At 40.6% G+C, this 19,202-nt stretch overlaps 2 protein-coding genes across 16 annotated transcripts in view; both read left to right on the forward strand.

Moving 5' to 3' along the window:
• Window positions 1-7,310, forward strand: part of AFDN (afadin, adherens junction formation factor) — a 91,570-nt gene extending 84,260 nt beyond the window's left edge. For all 14 annotated transcript variants that reach the window (XM_083605959.1, XM_083605972.1, XM_083605965.1 and 11 more), the window contains 2 exons: window positions 2,969-3,050; window positions 5,163-7,310. In XM_083605959.1, the coding sequence (XP_083462085.1) occupies window positions 2,969-3,050; window positions 5,163-5,307 (227 nt within the window). In that variant the 3' untranslated portion in view covers window positions 5,308-7,310. The remainder of the gene's footprint in view (window positions 1-2,968; window positions 3,051-5,162) is intronic.
• Window positions 7,311-10,043: 2,733 nt separating this feature from the next.
• Window positions 10,044-19,202, forward strand: part of KIF25 (kinesin family member 25) — a 39,401-nt gene continuing 30,242 nt past the window's right edge. Inside the window, exons 1-4 of one of the 2 annotated variants that reach the window (XM_083606053.1) lie at window positions 10,044-10,208; window positions 12,636-12,701; window positions 16,557-16,679; window positions 18,168-18,306. In XM_083606053.1, coding sequence (XP_083462179.1) covers window positions 10,134-10,208; window positions 12,636-12,701; window positions 16,557-16,679; window positions 18,168-18,306 — 403 coding nt within the window. In that variant the 5' untranslated portion in view covers window positions 10,044-10,133. The remainder of the gene's footprint in view (window positions 10,209-12,635; window positions 12,702-16,556; window positions 16,680-18,167; window positions 18,307-19,202) is intronic. The other variant, XM_083606054.1, reaches the window with a different exon arrangement.

The raw sequence follows: 19,202 nt of genomic DNA on the forward strand, positions 1-19,202 counted from the left end.
TATTTTTAAATGTGTGTGGTCTTTCCATTTTCTTACCAAACTCTCTGTAATTCCTACTTTCATATAATGAAAGCAAAGTGATTTTTTTTATTGAAAAAAATCCCCATCCAACCAGCTAAAAGTACTGTTGGTTTTGGCTTTTGTTCTGTATCTCTTTTCAGCTACTGTTTCTTATTTTCACTGGGTCCATGGTGCTTTCACATTTCTGAGCCACATGTTTCTCATGATAATAGGACATGTGTGTCTGGTTTGTTAATAATGGGAAGATGTTTTCCTTCTGCTTATTTGGCATGTATCTCATGTGCAAATGGCTTTAAGAGTATACTACCCAACAACAGTATTTGAAATGTTAGGGGTGTATATTTGAAGATTCAGGGGAGAGAGGTAAATTAACTTATAAACAATATCAATAAGCATATATTGATGCTTCTAGCACTGGCTGCCTAGAGTTGAAGCAGAAGCCTATTTTTCCATTTCTAGTGCTTCCTCCCTAACTTTCTTACATAAGTTACTTTTCCTGACTTTATTCTCATTCACATAAATGAATAAACCTAATAACCTTGGCAGAAAATAGTTCCATTATCTGCAGAGCACGACAATTCTAGTGTAAAAGAATTGGGGTGCCACACTGACAGAAGGTTGTGGTTGGTTTAGCTTTTGATAATTTGGAAGATGAAAACCAATTTATTAAAACAGTTACTTTTCTAAGTATTCTCCCAATTTAATTCTGGTAAGCAGGGCTCTTTGAATGTTTTGCCCTTTAAACCACCATGTGTAGTGAGAAGCGGGAGGTCAGCAAGGCTTCTTCAGTTGCTCTTAATGTTATAATAGCAGTAACCCAAAATAGACACCCACCCACTGATGTTATGTACTTCTTTGAGTACCAATAGGAAACCTATTTTTGAACCTCCAATTTATGTGAACTGGTTACTAGATTGTGTTGCTATGTAGCCGCCACACCTGTCTCTATTTATGTTACACAGTGCTCACCTACTACATACACTGTAAGAGTTGAGTGCAAACTTAATTAACAAATAGGTAGCTATAATATTTGCTAAAATGAGGGATACAGTATTCCAGCCCTGATGCCATTTAATAAAAATGAATTATTAAAGTAGTTTTTTGTACTTCCTCTACTGATACTAATTTAACAGAAACTGAACACATCTGCTTGAGTAATTTAATTCATGCAAATGATCAGTTGCCAAGTTCCAGAATAAAATTTGTTTGAATATTATAGTGTACATATAAATACTTAATTTCAGCCTGAAAGTGGTCAGTTGGTGGCCATCTTTTTCTAATGGTCAGTTAACGGCCATCTTTTTCTAATGGTTGACAGGGAGTCAGGGTAGCACAACATAATTAAACTGAGTTGTTCAAAAAAATACTGCCAATCTTAATCCTTACCCAACCCTTTTCATATTTGTGAGAGGCAGCTACATCCTCCAATAAACTACTAGCATCACATTTTAAGATACAAATAAATGTGGGTACATTTTGGTAATATTGAGGAATGCTATGTAATATGATTCTTCACCTTCATTTCAGCACATTCTTAAAATCCTATAAAACAGGTCACACATTTCTCTTAAATGTTTAGTCAATACTGCCTGCATAAAATACAAAGCTCTTTGCACAAATGCAGAATTCACTATACAGCTTGTCATCTCACCATCTCACTAACACATTTCTGTCCTTTAATGAACCCTACTAACATATGGCAAATTGTGCTTCTGCAAAACTCCAGTTCTTAAGCTCCTTCCACTGGATCATTTGGAATCACTTCAAACATTGGTGGTCACAAATTTGGGAATAAAGCTTGATCAGCCTTGACTAAATATACAAATGTAGGTTAGGTGCATTTTTCTGCTGTGCAGATCTTTCAACATTGAAAAAAATGTTTTTTGGCTTTAAAATTTGGCAGAGGACAGAATAATTGTTTGTTATAAATATTTAGTTAACATGCATGGTAGATTCTCTGCATTTTTATTCAGACTGCATTCTTAGTTTATTGGAGAATCTATAGAGTTGAATTAAAAATACTATTGGAAGGAGCATGCATTTGTTTTTGTGTAGATTAAGGCTCATAAGACACAACACAGATTATCAAGAGACTTAAAAAAATATCAGTGGAAAACGGACAAGGATTTGTGGCGACTAGTGTTTTTCTTAACAGAACAAAAAGCAAAAGTGAGGGAGACCTTAAACTGTGGGCATGGTGTTGATATTTCACATATAAATTATGTGTTTTGTCTTGTGGCCTTTGGAGAAGATCAGTCTACTTTGTGGGAATTTTATGTGTGAGAACTAAATATAAAGGTGCAGTGCTGTAAAACATATAGAAACTTAGAGAAAGATAGGACAAATTCCCCATCTCTGAATATATTCTATAAAATTACTAAATAATTTTGCAGCCTTAGAATACCAGAAAAGTGTCCACACCTTTACAATCCATATATTCTTACATGTCATAAAGCTGGTCAGTGGGTAATATTTAAGCACAAAAAAGCAATAATTCTAGTTCTTTGCCCTCCCTTGAAACTGGAGAGATAATAATCTTGCACCACAGGCTGCTTAAATTTGTAAGCTTAATTGGGGTTTAAGCAGTCTAACTGTATACTGAATTTCCACATTTCAATTTGGAATTCTTAGTTGATTTTGTTGCTTTGTGATGATCATTCAAATGTGCATTTGATTTGATTTTATCACAATCGTATTTAAAAAGTAAAGTCTTAAGGCAAAAGCATTTGACAATTATTTGTTTTAATAGGATATGTCTTTCATTTTAGTAATCAAGACAGAAATGTATGCTTTGAATCATCTTAAAGGATAGAAAGCACAGATTGAGCCATCTTACTCTATCGAAAAAGCACTGCAGCTTTGTGTATGTTTGTGGTGGTGGGGAGTAATATTGCCTTGTGGCACTGAACAGAGATTTCATTTGGCCTTGTACTTTTTCTTGCATAAGGCTCAAACTACACTGGATCTACTGGAGCAATTGCAGGCCCACATGAACCCTTCCGGGACCTGAGAGAGAAAAAAGCAAAAAGGTGAAATGAAAAATGCCTTAAATAATAATGGTGAATGTATGTAAGCAGTTTATGTAATCTTGGTTTGAATATTAGATACTTGAAGTCTCAAAAGCGTTTGAACATAAACTTGGTAGTCCCTCCTGTTAAAGGAAATTATTATTATTTGAAACTTAGAGAATGCCTGACATTTTCTAAATGCTATACATTTATGTGTAAGAGCTAAATATAAAGTTGCATTGCCGTAAAACATAGAAACCCCTGCAGCTAAGCTGGTGTTGCTCTGCTTTCCTTTGGACCACATCAGTGAGGCTGAAAGGGGGGTTCTTGTCATCTGGGCAGGCCAGGAACTCCATACACACTGCCCAGGTTTGCTCCCCCAAAGAGGTAATTTGAGTGCTGCTAATGTAGTAGTCCTCAGCGCCTAGGACTTGCCGATCGCATGGTCGGCGGTTCGAATCCCTGCGGTGGGGTGCGCTCCCGTCGTTCGGTCCCAGCACCTGCCAACCTAGCAGTTCCAAAGCACCCCCGGGTGCAAGTAGATAAATAGGGACCGCTTACCAGCGGGAAGGTAAACGGCGTTCCGTGTGCTGCGCTCGCTCGCCAGATGCAGCTTGTCACGCTGGCCACGTGACCCGGAAGTGTCTGCGGACAGCGCTGGCTCCCGGCCTCTAGAGTGAGATGAGTGCACAACCCTAGAGTCTGGCAAGACTGGCCCGTACGGGCAGGGATACCTTTACCTTTTTAATGTAGTGGTTTGACTTCACCCCCAGGGGCGCACTCCATTGTCTCTCAAGACAGGCAGGTGTAAACAACCATACATTTGTCAAAAGATAAGACGGCCTGTGTCCACAGCCTCACTACAAAAGGAAAAAGGAGGCCGTGGTAAAATCATTCCTCAAGAAACCTTCCCTGAATTCAGAAAATCTTAAGTAATTACAAGCCAGTGGCCAGTCTCACCTTCTTGGGCCAAGGTTCTTGAGTGGGATAGTGACAGACCAGATCCAGGCACTTTTGGAGGAAACTTATTTTCTAGATCCATTTCATTTGGGGTTTAGGCCCTGTTTTTTTGCCCTGTATGATGATATCAGTTGGGAGAGTGACCTTTCAGCAGCTTTTGATACGATTGATCATGTTATCTTTCTGCAGCAGCTATCCCAGTTAGGGGTGGTGGCACCGCTTTGTGGTGGCTCTGGTCCTACTTGGATGGTCTCTTCCAGAGAGCAATACTTGCGTACTGCGCTTCAGTCCTGTGGAGCCTTCAATGTGGGGTTACTCAGGGTTCCATTTTAACCCTCATGCTGTTTAACATCTATATGAAGCAACTGACTGGGGACATCTGGAGCTTTGGAGTACATACATTGTCAGCAATATGCTGATGAAAGACAGCCCTATTTTACTACATCTGCAGATGTGGCAGTGGATGTGTTGGACCGTTGTCTTGCCTTGGTAATGGACTGGATGAGAGCCAACAAACTGAAGCTCAATCCGCATAATACTGAGGCACTGTTCCTTGGGCAGATGGATGGGAGATTGCCTGCTCTTAAAGGGGTTATACTCCCTTTGAAGTAGTGAGTTTCATAGCTTGGGAGTTCCATCTGTTCCATAGCTTCCACTTGAGGCTCCGGTGGCCTCAGTGGTGCTGAGTTCCTTCCACCAGCTTCCGCTGTTGGCCCAACTCTGTCCCTATCTGAACAGGGATATCTATGGACTTTTAAACCCTGGAGAGGGTCATTGGTTTGTTTGTTTTTGTTGCTATAGTATGTATTATTGTGTTTTATATTATAAGCCACCCTGTGATCTTTGGATGAAGTGTGGTATAGAATTTTTAATAACAATAATAACAACAATAAAGTATGAACTAATTTTGTATAAAACATTGTAGCAGTCTTTACAACAGGACTGACATTTGTACATAATCTGATACAACGTGGACAAAATTGTCCATGCAAAAATAAAGACTTAACAACCCAATCCTAATCTGGTTTACTTGGAAATAGGCTTCTTTTATTTCTATGGGATTTACAAATACATATGCAAGTGATTGCAGACCCTAGCAAAAAAATATGCAAAGCATCTAGATTTCTGGCAATGTAATACTTATGTAACGTTGAGATATTTCTTTCTTTGCAGTCAAGATGCAGATTTACCTGGTGCACCAGAAAACTTGACTTTTCGGGAACGTCAGAGACTCTTTTCCCAGGGTCAGGATGTGTCCAACAAAGTTAAGGCATCTAGGAAATTAATGGAATTGGAAAATGAATTAAACACAAAATAGGATTAAAGGCACCTTATGAAACATAATCCGAAGAATATCTGTGGGACTAGGGAAGGGGCTGTTCAAGAAGGAAGAAGTGTCCTCTGACAATTGAGATGGAATCTCAACATCTGGATGGTTGAGATTTAGATATGTTGCAATAGCAAGAAAAACATTTTTTCCCCAAGAGCTTGTGTTTATATGATGAAAGCACTGTAAAATGTATTTTAATTATATGAATCAAGTGTCATTATGTCCTTTCTCCACACCCTTTCCTTTCTTTGAGGGTTTAACTACTTCTGCAAAGGTCCTGGGTCACACTTACTGAAGAATTGTTGCTTCCTTCTCTTACAAAAAATACTTTGTTAGCTGCTAAACAGAAAAAAGTGGCTATAGCTTGAACTGCCTAAACTAAACTCTGCACTGGCTTGTTGCACTCTAGATTGTTTGATTCAAAGTATGAGGTGGTAAACAAACAGTTTACTAGCATATCACTGAAAACTTGTGGTTCAAGTCTGGGTTTCCTTGGATATTCTCTTGCAGTAAAAACAGAATTGAATACTCTGAAACTAAAAGGGCTGTGTTAGCACATTTAATCCTTAGACACAGAGTGATATCTATATTCATACAGTTATGGGGACATGAAATACTTGACTTGATTTATATTGGTGGCAGTCCAGTGATGTGATAAAACGTGCACCCTGGATTTTCCAGCTCTTCTTCCTTCATCACTACACTTGAGCTGTAAACCACTTTTAAAACTTGAGTTGTGAAATCCTTGGTAAGAGCTGAAGGAAGAGATTGGTAAAATATAGATGGACGCATAGGAATGGTGTGTGTGTGTGTGTGTGTGTGTGTGTGTGTGTGTGTGTGTGTACACGTGTAGATTGAGAATACAGTGTTTTAAAACTATGTAAAAATTCCAGATTTAAGCAATAGGGAATAAGTTTCTTCTGGTAGCTCCCGTTGTAGCTAAGACAAAACCAAAGTTAGATGTTAAAAGGACTAGAAGATTTCCAGTGCTAATAGATAGCATATTAAGTACTACTTGCAGAGGGACATGGTTACTATTACTGTGATGAGAAACATGAAAGTATTGTCTGCCAAAAATAGTTTTACTGCAGTGGCCTGGCAGCGCATCACTTGGTCCTTCATGTTGAGAAGTGCTAGTCAAGCAGCCTTTGGTTTACTAGCATCTTCTTTCTATATATTGTAGAAAATATTGGCAGTTCAAGCTATCTTTCACACTATATTGCAGCATTATTTAATTTTTAAGCAGTTGAAATCTTTTTTCCTCCCACTGTTCCTGTATGGCTGATGTTGAGAATAAGGACCTCATTAGAGTTTGTTTCTCATTGTGTGATGTTTAAAACAATATATTATATTGTGATTCTAAGCAAATTTTCTATTTGATAAAGCCCTTAATTGGGTTTTAGATGATTTTTCTGTATAATATGTTATCTTATAAATATATATTTAGGGAATTATGCACACTTCCAAATGCAGAGGGTAGACTTTCACTGCCTTAGAAATCACTTTTAATAAGAGTTGTATGATAAATAAATGCAAGTTAATGATATTAAAATTGGAGTGTAAATATTTTTTTTACATATTTCAGGTTTCTTATTTGAAAGTGTGCTTTTACCGTTCACCTGTTAAATATGAAGTAGGAGATGAAATTGGTTGAAAGTGTTAATGAAGGATTTGCATGCTTGCTATATCTGTTAATCAGGAAAAGCAAGCCTCCCCCAATTTATCTTGAGAACACTAGATATTCTGTGGCTGGAATACTGTTGCTGCTAGAACCTAAGCAAAGAAATATCACTTACCGTGGAGTGGATTTGACTGCTACTGGGCATTCAGGCCACATGTGAATATGAGTAAAAGTGCTTTTCATAACTGTCTGTGCATTATTATGAAAAAAAAGAAACATCAAAACTGCTGTAGTTTCCCATTTCTACCGTATTTCACTTGCAACCTATTTTTAATAAACTTTGTATTGTATTTAACTTTGCACTGCATAATGTCTGTATCAAGAGTATTTGTTCAAATCACAAATGTCAATATCTAATTATTTTGTTAGACATTTACCTAAAATATAATCAGAGACACAAAGTGTGTAATTGAACTTTAGCTTTTGATAACGCTATAGAATCTATAGCATAGTATAGATGAATGTCTGTTCAGTAAACTAGATTGGCAGTGAGCTGTTTTTGCCACTTAAAGGTAAAGGTAAAGGGACCCCTGACCATTAGGTCCAGCCATGAACGACTCTGGGGTTGCGACGCTCATCTCGCTTTATTAGCCAAGGGAGCCGGCGTACAGCTTCCGGGTCATGTGGCCAGCATGACAAAGCCGCTTCTGGCGAACCAGAGCAGCACACGGAAACGCCGTTTACCTTCCCGCCGGAGTGGTACCTATTTATCTACTTGCACTTTGAGGTGCTTTCGAACTGCTAGGTTGGCAGGAGCAGGGACTGAGCAACGGGAGCTCACCCCGTCCCGGGGATTTGAACCGCCGACCTTCTGATCGGCAAGTCCTAGGCTCTGTGGTTTAACCAACAGCGCCACCCACGTCCCTTTTTTCCACTTAAGAACTTGTAAAATACCAAATTATTGGTTTACATATTAGAGCAGGGGTGGGGAACTGGGTAAAGCAAATGGCCAGATCCTGGGTTCCTTAACTGTCTGCGGGCCATATTGGATGAGTGAGTTCTGCCCACCTCTCAATCCCCTGGTGTCACTATGTCATTTTTTCCCATTTGTAGCATGACAAGCTACACCACAAAGGAAAATCCAGGCCCAGCAAAGTGGGCTTAAAGTTACCACTGATAGGCACAGACTTCAAGCTCTACTTTCTACTGGGATTGGCTGAACTGCAGAGTTTCTCATGGTGAACTCTATAGTGCAGCCAATCTCAGCTAGCGGGCTCACAGTGCCAGTCAGCTAATTGACAAGGGAGGCTTGCCAATGCATAATGAAGAGGGCACTTTAAGGCTTCTGATGTGCATTGGCAGCCACATCTCCACCTGCCCCATCACCTGACATCATATAATGACATCAGGTGTGGTGTAGGTGGCCATAGTTGAAGAAATTGGCCTCACAGACCAAATTCTGCTGGACCTAATAAGGCTCATGGGCTAAAGGTTTCCCACATCTGAATTTAGAGGTGGGAAATTCTTATATACAGCATATTTAATTGCAGTTTGGCTATAAACCAGGGGTGGAGACCAGGGAGCCTCCAACCCGCAGACCAAATTTGACCTTCGAGGCCATTTTTCCTGGTGATATCAGCTGAGGTACTTTGTCCTTCAAGCAAGCAAGGGACAAGCAAGTGGAGAAAATATTAAAGAAGCCAGTACAATATGCCTCAGTCTCTTTCTTTTCCCCCATCCAATGCCTGGTTCAAAGAAGTATTTTAAGGAGGTCCGTGCTCAGATGGAAGAGTGGGGAATGACTTGAAGCCAACAGTGTTTGAGGCAATCTCTACCCACACATATACCTTAAAGATAACTCTAAACGAGTTTCTAAGAATCAGCCTGGGGCAGGGTTTGAAAGCAGGAGGGATTTGGGCAGGTGAGCGGGGCAAGCCACATCTCATGTGATTGACAGGTGAGTTGTTCGCATCCACCTGTCCAAGTTAAGTCCACCACTGAAAATTTTCCTTTCGGAAAATAAGTGTGTGCACATCTTTGGACAGAAAGTAAGGGGGAAGCTATAGGGGCTTCAGGGCAGTTATATCAAGCATTGGGAGTTGCCAAGAAAGTTCTTCTCCTAGTTATCTAGTCTCAATAGAAGATATAATCTGGGAGATCTCAAAGTGCTGGAGGATCTTCAGGCAGAAACAAACTCCAAGATCCACATAAAGTCGTTTTCATGCACATTTAAATAACCCAGCAGGCATAAAAAAAGAAGCCTCTGGCAATCTAAAATGTGTAGATGACCTTAATCTCTGACAGGCTGTTTCATTCCTGGTTAGTTCTGTGATACAGATTAGTGCTTGCCTAATTACGATCTTGTTTTATGCAGAACTCAGTGCTACACTGTCTCATGCCTACCCAAGCTTCCTGATCTAGGCTTTAGTAACGGGAGGTGTGAAACTAGCCCCCTGTGCCTCACATTCTACTCATTCCTTTATCAACTTCCTGGCTGGGCTTAAGCTTTTGCTAGAACGAGGGGAAATCCGAACTGAACAAGCGTGGAGAAGAATCCTCTTCTCATTGTCCTGCTACCTGCCCACTGCCAGCTATTGCTCAAGGGGAGAAGGGTTGAAGCAGGCACAGGCAAACTCGGCCCTCCAAATGTTTTGAGACTACAACTCCCATCATCCCTGACCCCTGGTCCTGTTAGGGATGATGGGAGTTGTAGTCTCAAAACATCTGGCGGGCTGAGTTTGCCTATGCCTGGGTTAAAGGATTGAGAGCCTATTTTGCCTAGTTGAAAAAAATGAGGTAAAATGCAGGAGGCAGCTGCTTCCTCTCGCTTTGCAGGCACCACCCTCTTCATTATATTTTAAACACAAGTATTGACAATATCCTTGAAACGCAAACGCTGCTCCGGCGCGGCCGATTGCCCTCTCTGTGCCTCCTGGGCAAAGGGTCTCCGCTGGAATCACCAGCAGAGAAATCACAAGCAGCTTCTTTAATCCCCACTCGGCTGAGTCCCTCCCATTTCCAAGCCCGGCCAATCGCGACGCTCTCCCTTCCCGGAAGCGGAGACGGGTAACCGTGGCAACCGCGGCGAAGCTATGTCCTTGGCTGCAATTGGTCGATTCAAACTGGCTTGCCAGAAAGAGTGCGGCAGGGTGAAGAGGCTTTCGCCTCTCTCCTGGACCAGCAAACTTGCAGGATGCGGCCCGGGGATGGGATAAGCCTGAGCTTTGCGTCGCAGCAGCGGATCCGGCAGCTGGAGCAGAAGCTGCGCGTGAGTCTCTGGGAAAGGGGTGCTTGGCAAGGGCGAAACTTGGGGGGTGACCAACTTGTCCTTGTGGCTAATACACCCTGGGTTTAGCTCCATCATCCCTTCCTTCCTTCCTTCCTTCTTTCCTTCCCTCCCTCCCTTCTTTTACATAATAAATATCGCAGTGAGATGAGAGAGGGCAAGAACTCCTGCAGCAGCTCCCTGCCTGCATAATGCCGGATTTACTTATAAGCTAAACAAGCTATAGTTTAGGGCCCCACTCTCTTGGGGGCCCCAAAAAAATTTAAAGGAAAAAACAACTGCATGTACGTTTCCAAAATATAAAAACAAACTTTTGTTATTGCCAAACGCCAATGTGTTTGCATTATTAAGTTTGTTATGAATAAAAAATCATTTTAAGTTAGGGATTAAAAATTATTTCACTATTAATATACTTCTTCTTAATTGTATTTCAGTTCAACAATTACTTTGATAAAATACATATTTTGTTATATGCAAATGGCTTTAGATGCCAATAAGGTCCATAAATTACCATATAGCATATATTCAACACAAAAAAACAGCGACAATTTGTTGTTGACAAAGAACAGCTGGACATATAAAAGGCCCCATTGCCTTCAGTAGCTTCGTGCCTTATCAAACCTAAATCTGGCCCTGCCTGCGTTTGCTCATTTTTGAAGGGAAAATGAACCATAGCATGCTGATCTTTCAAATGGAGAACTGAGTTCTGGATCCTGGTTAAGGCCCAAGTGTACTGAGGCTTGTGTGTCAGAGAAACAGAGTTTATATTGAAGAGTTTTGTCTGCTTCATTTTAGTACACCAATTATGACCTGCGACAAAATGTTGCAATGTGCATCGCTTCTGTTCGGCTTTCTAGCCTGCTATTCTTGCCCCATTCTAGGATATTCCATTTGCACCCCTGCTGCCAACACAGACACATTTTGTGGCCACTGAACAGGCTCAGTCCTTATTGGGTTAATGCCGTGGGGCGCCTCCTTAAAGGTCCCCCCTCCTAAATATTTTTTGTACCTCTGTCTCTTTGGGTCCCCCCTGGGCATTTTGGTACTTCCTTCTTGCTTTCAAATGACCCTCTCTGGACTACACTGTTACTGGCAGTCTCATAGAATCATAGTGTTGGGAGGTACCCTGAGGATCATCTAGTCCAACCCCCTGCAATGCAAGAATATGCAGCTGATCGAACTTGCAATCTTGGCATTGTCAGCACCACGCTATCCAGTCAGTGACTTAGTTCACGATTGGAAGAGGTAACGCTTTGAAGGGGTTCACGGTTCCTCTAGTTGTAGTTAGTGTGCTGCTCACACAACTGTTTCATATAACATATTGAGTGGAGGGTGAGTTGCACTTGTTGGTAGCGCCCTCTACACTGATCTGGGCAAAGTTTATGTTCATACAAGCTGTGTGCATAGACTCTCCTTGTGTGAACTGCACCCTGCTTGATGAAGATATTCAATATCTGCAGGTCAGGAAGCTGGGCATCAGATGCATTCCTCTTCCATATGTTAAGGGTATGTGATATTGCTGTGCAGAAAGGACTCGTGGAAAGCTGCAACAAGACCCCAGTATCATGCCAAACACTTTTGGAACAAGGATGTGCACATTTCAATGTGATTCTGACATCTTTTGGACAGAGACAATGAGGATGAGCACACTTTTCCCTTCCCCATTCATGGATGCTTTTGAAGTTGTTACATTTTAAATACACAAATGAATGGATATTTCCTCTTTGGAGTAGAACTGAACAAATCTGCTGGCAATCTAATCTATTCCCTTTTGTAATCCCTTCATATTTTCTGGGGCTACCATTCTAGAATCCTAAAGGACAGTGCAATTAAATAGATGAGGCCCAATGAGGCTGTTTCCCACACTTCCTTCTCCAATATGTTTGTACAGTTGCCAGTGGCAGTTCAGAAATAATATTACTGAAAAAGAGGCGAAAGCACAAAGAGGTGGATGCAGTGATGGCACGCACATTTTTATGGGGAAAGATTTTTAATAAAGATTTAGAGCTGTTGTAATTTTTGTTATTAAAATGTTCTGAGAAAGTAGTGACTTAAGGTAAATCAATGCAGAATAATACTTGGCCCCTGTCTTAAATTGTTTCCATGTTACAGGTGTCAGTTAAAAAAAAAACCCCACAAATACTCCCATCCCAAATTGTGTGATAAGAGCTGAGCTTTAAACTATATATCAAATAGCTGATCCTTAGTGTATACCAAAGGGTTCCTCGTACAAATTGTCCCTGAGGCAAGGATGACCAGAGAGTTTAGTGTATTGTAATGTGTGGCTTGGCTCTTAGAGTGAGAAACAGATACAGTTTGGGATCGGAGAAGTTGCTAGCAGTAAATTAAATTGGCTTCTTGTATAACTTACTTTATCCATTTAAGATCAGGCTTACCATGTTTTCCCAGACAAAGCAAGAACGGATCATAGTGCTGGAAACAGAAAATGCCCTTCTGCATCTCAAGCTTGCAAAAGTAAGTATAGTATAATGTACTCCATTTCCCCATCCCACTGTAGTATACACCCCCCCCAAGCTTTCAATTTCAACTTATTAATGGGTCAAACCTATGTAAATAAACACACTGATCCAGGAAACATAGTTCCACAATCTGAGTTCACTTTACAAATGACTTCCATCTAATATCTATTGACCAGGAAGATGTGCTTGCCAAAAGAGAGTTACCGACAGGTTGCTGGGGAATGGCCATATCTCCAGGTAGGGCTGGGAGAGACCCCAGTCTGAAATTGTGGAAAGCTGCTGCCAGTTAGTGGAGACAATCCTGGGCTAGATGAATGAGCAGTTTGATTCAGCATAAAGCACCTTCTGATGTTCCCAGGTTTCTGAAAAATGTGTATCCGGCATCTGGTTCCTGATACTAGAGCAGGTATCCAGCCGATGGGGACTGAATGTGCTACAACAGATGATCTGACTGGTGCAGATCAGCATAATACAACTTGGATGGAGATGTATCTTCTTATAGATCTTGCAGAGTAGATTTGAAGGTATATTCTCATCAGTTCCCCTGGGTTGCTATGCAAATTTGTGTGTATTACTACACCTTTCAGTATAAGCGGAGTAAAAGCCATCTGTCAACCTACAGGCACAACTAAAACATTAATTACTGTAATTATCACCTGACACAGCTCTTCCTGAACAGTTGCCACTACCTAGAATAGACAAGGACCTAACTCGCAAGTCTTTGGATTTATCTACAAACATTATAATACTGGCTGTTTCATTTTCAATCCTTTCTTCATTATCTCCAGCATAGAATAGGCTTTTTTTCCCCACTGCCAGTTCTGTGAGTTATAATTTAAATAAATGCTTGTTAAGTGTTTTGGCTATCTAATCCAAATCAAAAGGAAATCAGCCCTGAGTGCTCACTGGAAGGACAGATCCTGAAGCTGAGGCTCCAATACTTTGGCCACCTCATGAGAAGAGAAGACTCCCTGGAAAAGACCCTGATGTTGGGAAAGATGGAGGGCACAAGGAGAAGGGGACGACAGAGGACGAGATGGTTGGACAGTGTTCTTAAAGTTTGACCAAACTGCGGGAGGCAGTGGAAGACAGGGGTCTGGTCCATGGGGTCACGAAGAGTCAGACACAACTAAACAACAACAACAATCCAAATCAACCACCTTATTTTCAACGTTATGCTCCTTTTTCTCCTGAAAAGGGCAAGACCCCTACTTTTTACAGAAAGTGCTCCTGCCTTTTATAGATAGCTACCTTGAGCCTTCTCATTAACCATATTGGCATCCTCTTGAATTCATTTGTATGTTTTCTTACCTGTGGAACACATTTTACCTGACTTTCTATTAGAGGGAATTCAAGGCTACTGGAAATTATTTGATATTTGATCCTCCCCTTTAATTAATACTGTCATTTTTAGGAAGTGCAACATTTCAACATTTTCTGCTATGCTGGTGCAAATGAAAATCTGTGGAGCTACATGGGGAGACACTATTAATGCAAACATTTTGCCATGTGGCGTAGCTTCTTTGCAGCTGTGTTTCAAGTGATTGCTTGCAAGAATGAATAAGTGATGGGCCACATGTTACAGATTTTGCATGTACCCTCTTCTACCGGAAAACACATGAGGCAGATTATCCATGTTTATTTCGCTATGGAAAAACAATTCGGCTATGAAAACACATTGTAGTGCGCTGGTGCTAAGCATGGGTCTCTGCAGTAAAGTTTCTCTATGTTCACATGATGTAATAAATACCTGCTTCCTAGGTTACCAGGTTCAGATTGTATAACTATTATAATAGTAACTTATGCAGTGGTCCACTGATCTGAAGTAGTAATCTTAATTGTCTCATTCAGCATAGTATTTTTGTTGTTTTTGTTAAGTGGAAGAGGAAGAAAAGGTCTAGTGGAAACCACCAGTGTCTGAGAAACCTTTAAAAGATGACAATATGTTCTTCTTTTTTTATAGCTGCCTTAATTTAATTTTCAAGCCATTGTTGAGCATAGTTGACACTTATCCTTGCTGAGGGATTTTGCATCTTGCACTGCAACACTGCTAGAGATTTAGAAAACTTGGAACAGTTGGAGGCTGGGCCCGCATTAGGGCAGACTGCAGGGATTAGTGGTAATAGCAACTGCCAGCCAAGAGGTTCTAATCTAATGTGAGACTGTAAATTGCTGGGTGACCTCATGAAAGTCTCTTGCCCTTGTGGAGGCTTGGTTAACTCTTTAAGGATAAAAACGAGGATCAACTGAAACAAAATAGAACTTGACTGAAAACCAGATGTTGCCTTTTGAGCTCAGCTTCCCTGCAAGTACTTACCAGAATAACGTGGTGGAGAAATATGGTGACTGCAGTGCTTCAAAGTCTTCACTGGGATCTCTTCAGAAACTTACAATTTTATCTCAGATGAAACCATTTGTGACATGGACTGCTTGCATCTTGACACTTAGCTTGCAAGAAACAACCATCAAAGGCAGGTAGCAGCTCTGGCGCACACCCAAAAGACACTGACTGGCCTAGCCAGAAAAGGATGGTGAGCAGCTGAAGAAATGACTTGTGCTTGTATCTGGATACTAAGAGGTTGCATTTAGCTGTCATGGCAATAGATCTAGTTTATTGGGGGGGTGATTTAAACCATAATTTTTCCACCGCTGCCTTCTCTCATTACAACCTCTTGTTTTAATGCATATGTTGTGTAACATAATACTTCCTTTCTGTCCCTTTTGAACCTGCTGCCAATCATTCACCCAATTGCCTACAGCCTACAGCAGTTCCCAATTGGTGGTCCACAGACCCCAGGGAGTCTGTGACACCATTCACAAAGCAAAAACCACCATAGAGGTATCAATGCTTTCAAAAGTAGGGGGCTTAGTTTTTTTTTTAAACAGAAGATCCGCAATACTTAGCTAATTGTGAACTACTGGCCTACAGCATTTAGTCTGGTTTTGATCATAGCCAGTCACCTTACTGAAAAAACAAACACACACCAGAACCTTTTATTTGATCTTCAGCTGTAATCCACAGACCACTTCAGAAAAAGAACAATATCAGATCCGTTGGCCTTTTCAGCAGTAGGGTATGCAGGGGGTAGCAGAGGCTTACTATGGCTTACTTCTGTCATAAATGCCTGCATCTCATCAGATTTGTTACATGAAACTTTAAAAAGAAATTGTCAGGGGATTGACACAGATGCACCTCACACAGGGCATGGGAGCTATGCAATAGAAACAATTTTGTGCACAGCTGCATATGTCTTGATGGAAATCTACCAGAAAAAATTAATGTATGTATTGAGCTTGAGAGTTTCTACATATTGGAAAATATACCAACCTTCATTGTCCATGATAATGTGGAGTAAAAGATTAAATGACAACAGATACTTGGAAAGTGGCAAGAATGTTAGGGTTAAATGAACTCATCTGCTCTCAGAATTGATTTTCATTTCCCCTTTCTTATGAATAGAAATGGGATTTCAGAACTTTTTAATATAAGAAGTCAAATGTTAATCAATCCATTGTGTCTACAGCTATAATCTCCCACTGCTGACTTAAGTGGAAGACTGTCATTCATTCAAATAGACAACCATTTGTGAGAATCTAGTTAGAAGCTGAAGGTGATCAAACATTTCATGCATAAAGGAAAATAGAAAAACTAGGGGTGGTAGAAAACCATTGCTTCATGTGAAAAATTTCAATTCCTCACATCCAGCCTTTGCTGTGAACCTTTGTGGGTTATAACACTTGACTTTCTGAATGTTTACATTTTATGTTGTTGGGTTTTGTAGAAATCTCCAGTTGCCAGTCTATTTGTCTTTTTGAACTATCTGGGGTTTTTATTTTTATTTTTAAACAGAATCAAGGAATTAATGGGAAAATCTCAGGTGAAGAAGCAAATGATAGCTTTGCTTCTTACAAGCAGCAGAAGTGTCATGGAAGTGTCAGATCCGTTATAATCCAGCTGCATGAAGCCATACAGGTAAAAGCACTAGTCCTAGCCCTACGTACAAGCAAGCTTGTTTTCTGCTGCTCCAGAGGGTGGGACCCAAACCAATGCATTCAAATTACAAGAAAGGAGGTTCTGAGTAAACATCAGGAAGAACTTTCTGGTAGTAGGAACTGTTCAACAGTGGAATGGACTTCCTCTAGAGGTGATAGACTCTCCTTTCTTGGAGGTTTTTAAGCAGGATTTGGATGGCCATCTGTGATGGATGCTTGAGTTGAGATTCCTGCATTGCAAGGGGGTTGAGCTAGATGACCCACATTGTCTCTTCCAACTCAACAATTCTATTCCACCTGGGAGTAGGCCCCATGGAATTGAATAGAACTTCCCTTCTGAGAACACATACAAATGCTGCACCATCAGAATTTGAAAGACTCTGCACGCAGAGAATTTTTAAAATGTAACTTGACCTTTAGGAGCCTCTTATTATTTTGTTTTTCTTATTTTCTAAAGGTCTTGGGTTTGGGTGCAGGTGATTTAATTGATTGATTAGACATTTCTATACCACAAAGCAGTTTACATGAAACGTCAGTAAATTATTATTTAATCTGAACGTAGACCAAAATGGGTCCAGATAATTCTGCTGGAAGAAGCCCAGTATAAATAGTCCCCAGTGGGAAATCATATTGCTTGTGAAACACCTGGACGGAGGATAGGTTACAGTTATAATAAATAATACATGCCCCCACAGCTTACCTTGGGAATCGTTGGCATGCAGTTCCAATATATGCTCACGCTGGGAATCCTAGTGCAGTGATATTCTGTGAAAGGTCGTATAAATCCCATCTGAGTTAGTAGGAATTATATTAGTGTAGAACTGTAGCCATAGGAAGGAATTAAAAGTTGCACCAAGGTAAGTGTTCTGTCAGTGCAGGAATTTCAGCTTGCCGGACAAAATGATCTCCCCTCTCCTCTCTATGTGCTGTTCTGGGGGCTCTCCCACCCCATACCTGTCTGAACCTCCTGGCCAGATCCAGTTCCCAATCCCTGCAATAAGGGGATGGGTATATATATATATCTCCCCCAATACCCTAAAGAGTGTTCATAGGGATGCTGATGGTGCTGTGGTCTAAACCACTGAGCCTCTTGGGCTTGCTGATCAGAAGGTTGGTGGTTTGAATCCCCACAATGTAGTGAGCTCCTGTTGCTCTGTCCCAGCTCCTGCCAACCTAGCAGTTCGAAAGCACACCAGTGCAAGTAGATAAATAGGTACCACTGCGACGGGAAGGTAAACGGCGTTTCCGTGTGCTCTGGCTTCCATCATGGTGTTTCATTGTGCCAGAAGCGGTTTAGTCATGCTGGTCACATGACCCGGAAAGCTATCTGTGGACAAATGCCGGCTCCCTCGGCCTGAAAGCGAGATGAGCACCACAACCCCATAGTCGCCTTTGACTGGACTTAACCATGCAGGGGTCCTTTACCTTACCTTTACCTTAAATACTGTTCTTTCTGTTTCTTAAATAGAAATTAAAGCAAGAAGTGAAGAATCTCCGTTTGTCTGCCCTCACATTCTCCAGAGATGTCCAGCATCAGAGCAAAACTTACCTTGGTCAGATTTTGGCTGCTGTCCAAAGGCTTCAGATGCATAATGAGGCTATGCAAAGTAAGAGATGAGTACCTTTGAAAGCTTATCGGGCTGGCATCTAAGGTGCTTGAACCATATGAGCAGTGCCACCGTTGGTAGCAGCTTGCAGAATTTGCAATGAAAGTTCTGGCTTTGGGTTGAGAGGCAACTTTTTGCTGCTGCCAGGACTTCACACGAAGCAGATGTACTGCACCAAGAGCATACTACATCTCTGGTCCCCTCAGAGAGTGGATGGGTTGTCTTCCTGTCCCCTTGGAATAAGAGTTACAGGGGTTAGGCAAAAGCACCTAGCCATAACTAAAAGTAGTGATAAGGTTAAAACTTACTGGGAAATGATATATAATGAAATAAAAAGGATGTTTAAAATAACCTTTGTAAAAAACCCAGAAGCTTTTCTTTTGGGAATTATAGGGACAGAACTTCCTAAACTATATAGAAGCGTATTCCTGTATGCTACTACAGCGGCAAGAATGTTACTTGTCCCAAAATGGAAAGCGGCAGAAGTCCCAGCAAAGGAAGAATGGATACAAAAACTTATAGAATATGCAGAAATGGCAAAACTTAGCAGAAGAATAAGAAATCAAGATAACATTTTTTTTAATATAAAAAAATGGAAATGGTTTATTGAATATTTACAGATAAACAGATAAAAACATTGGCAGGATTATTGTAATAACCTGCAGTTTCATAAGAGTGTATATTTAAAGAAGATGAATAAATGAGCAAATTAAGTTAATTTGGATATGTAGAAGATATTAAAAACAAATTTAAGGAACCGCAGGAAGGGGGAAGGAAGTCAGGTTTTGAAATGCCAAAATGATTGTAAAATTAGTGAAATGTATAAATTTAGTGAAATGTATAAACTTTAAAAGTAGGAATTTGAAAAAATTATTTTTTTTAATGAAAGTAGTGAT

Source organism: Podarcis filfolensis (assembly GCF_964270895.1).
Source record: "Podarcis filfolensis genome assembly, chromosome: 3".
NCBI lineage: Eukaryota > Metazoa > Chordata > Lepidosauria > Squamata > Lacertidae > Podarcis > Podarcis filfolensis.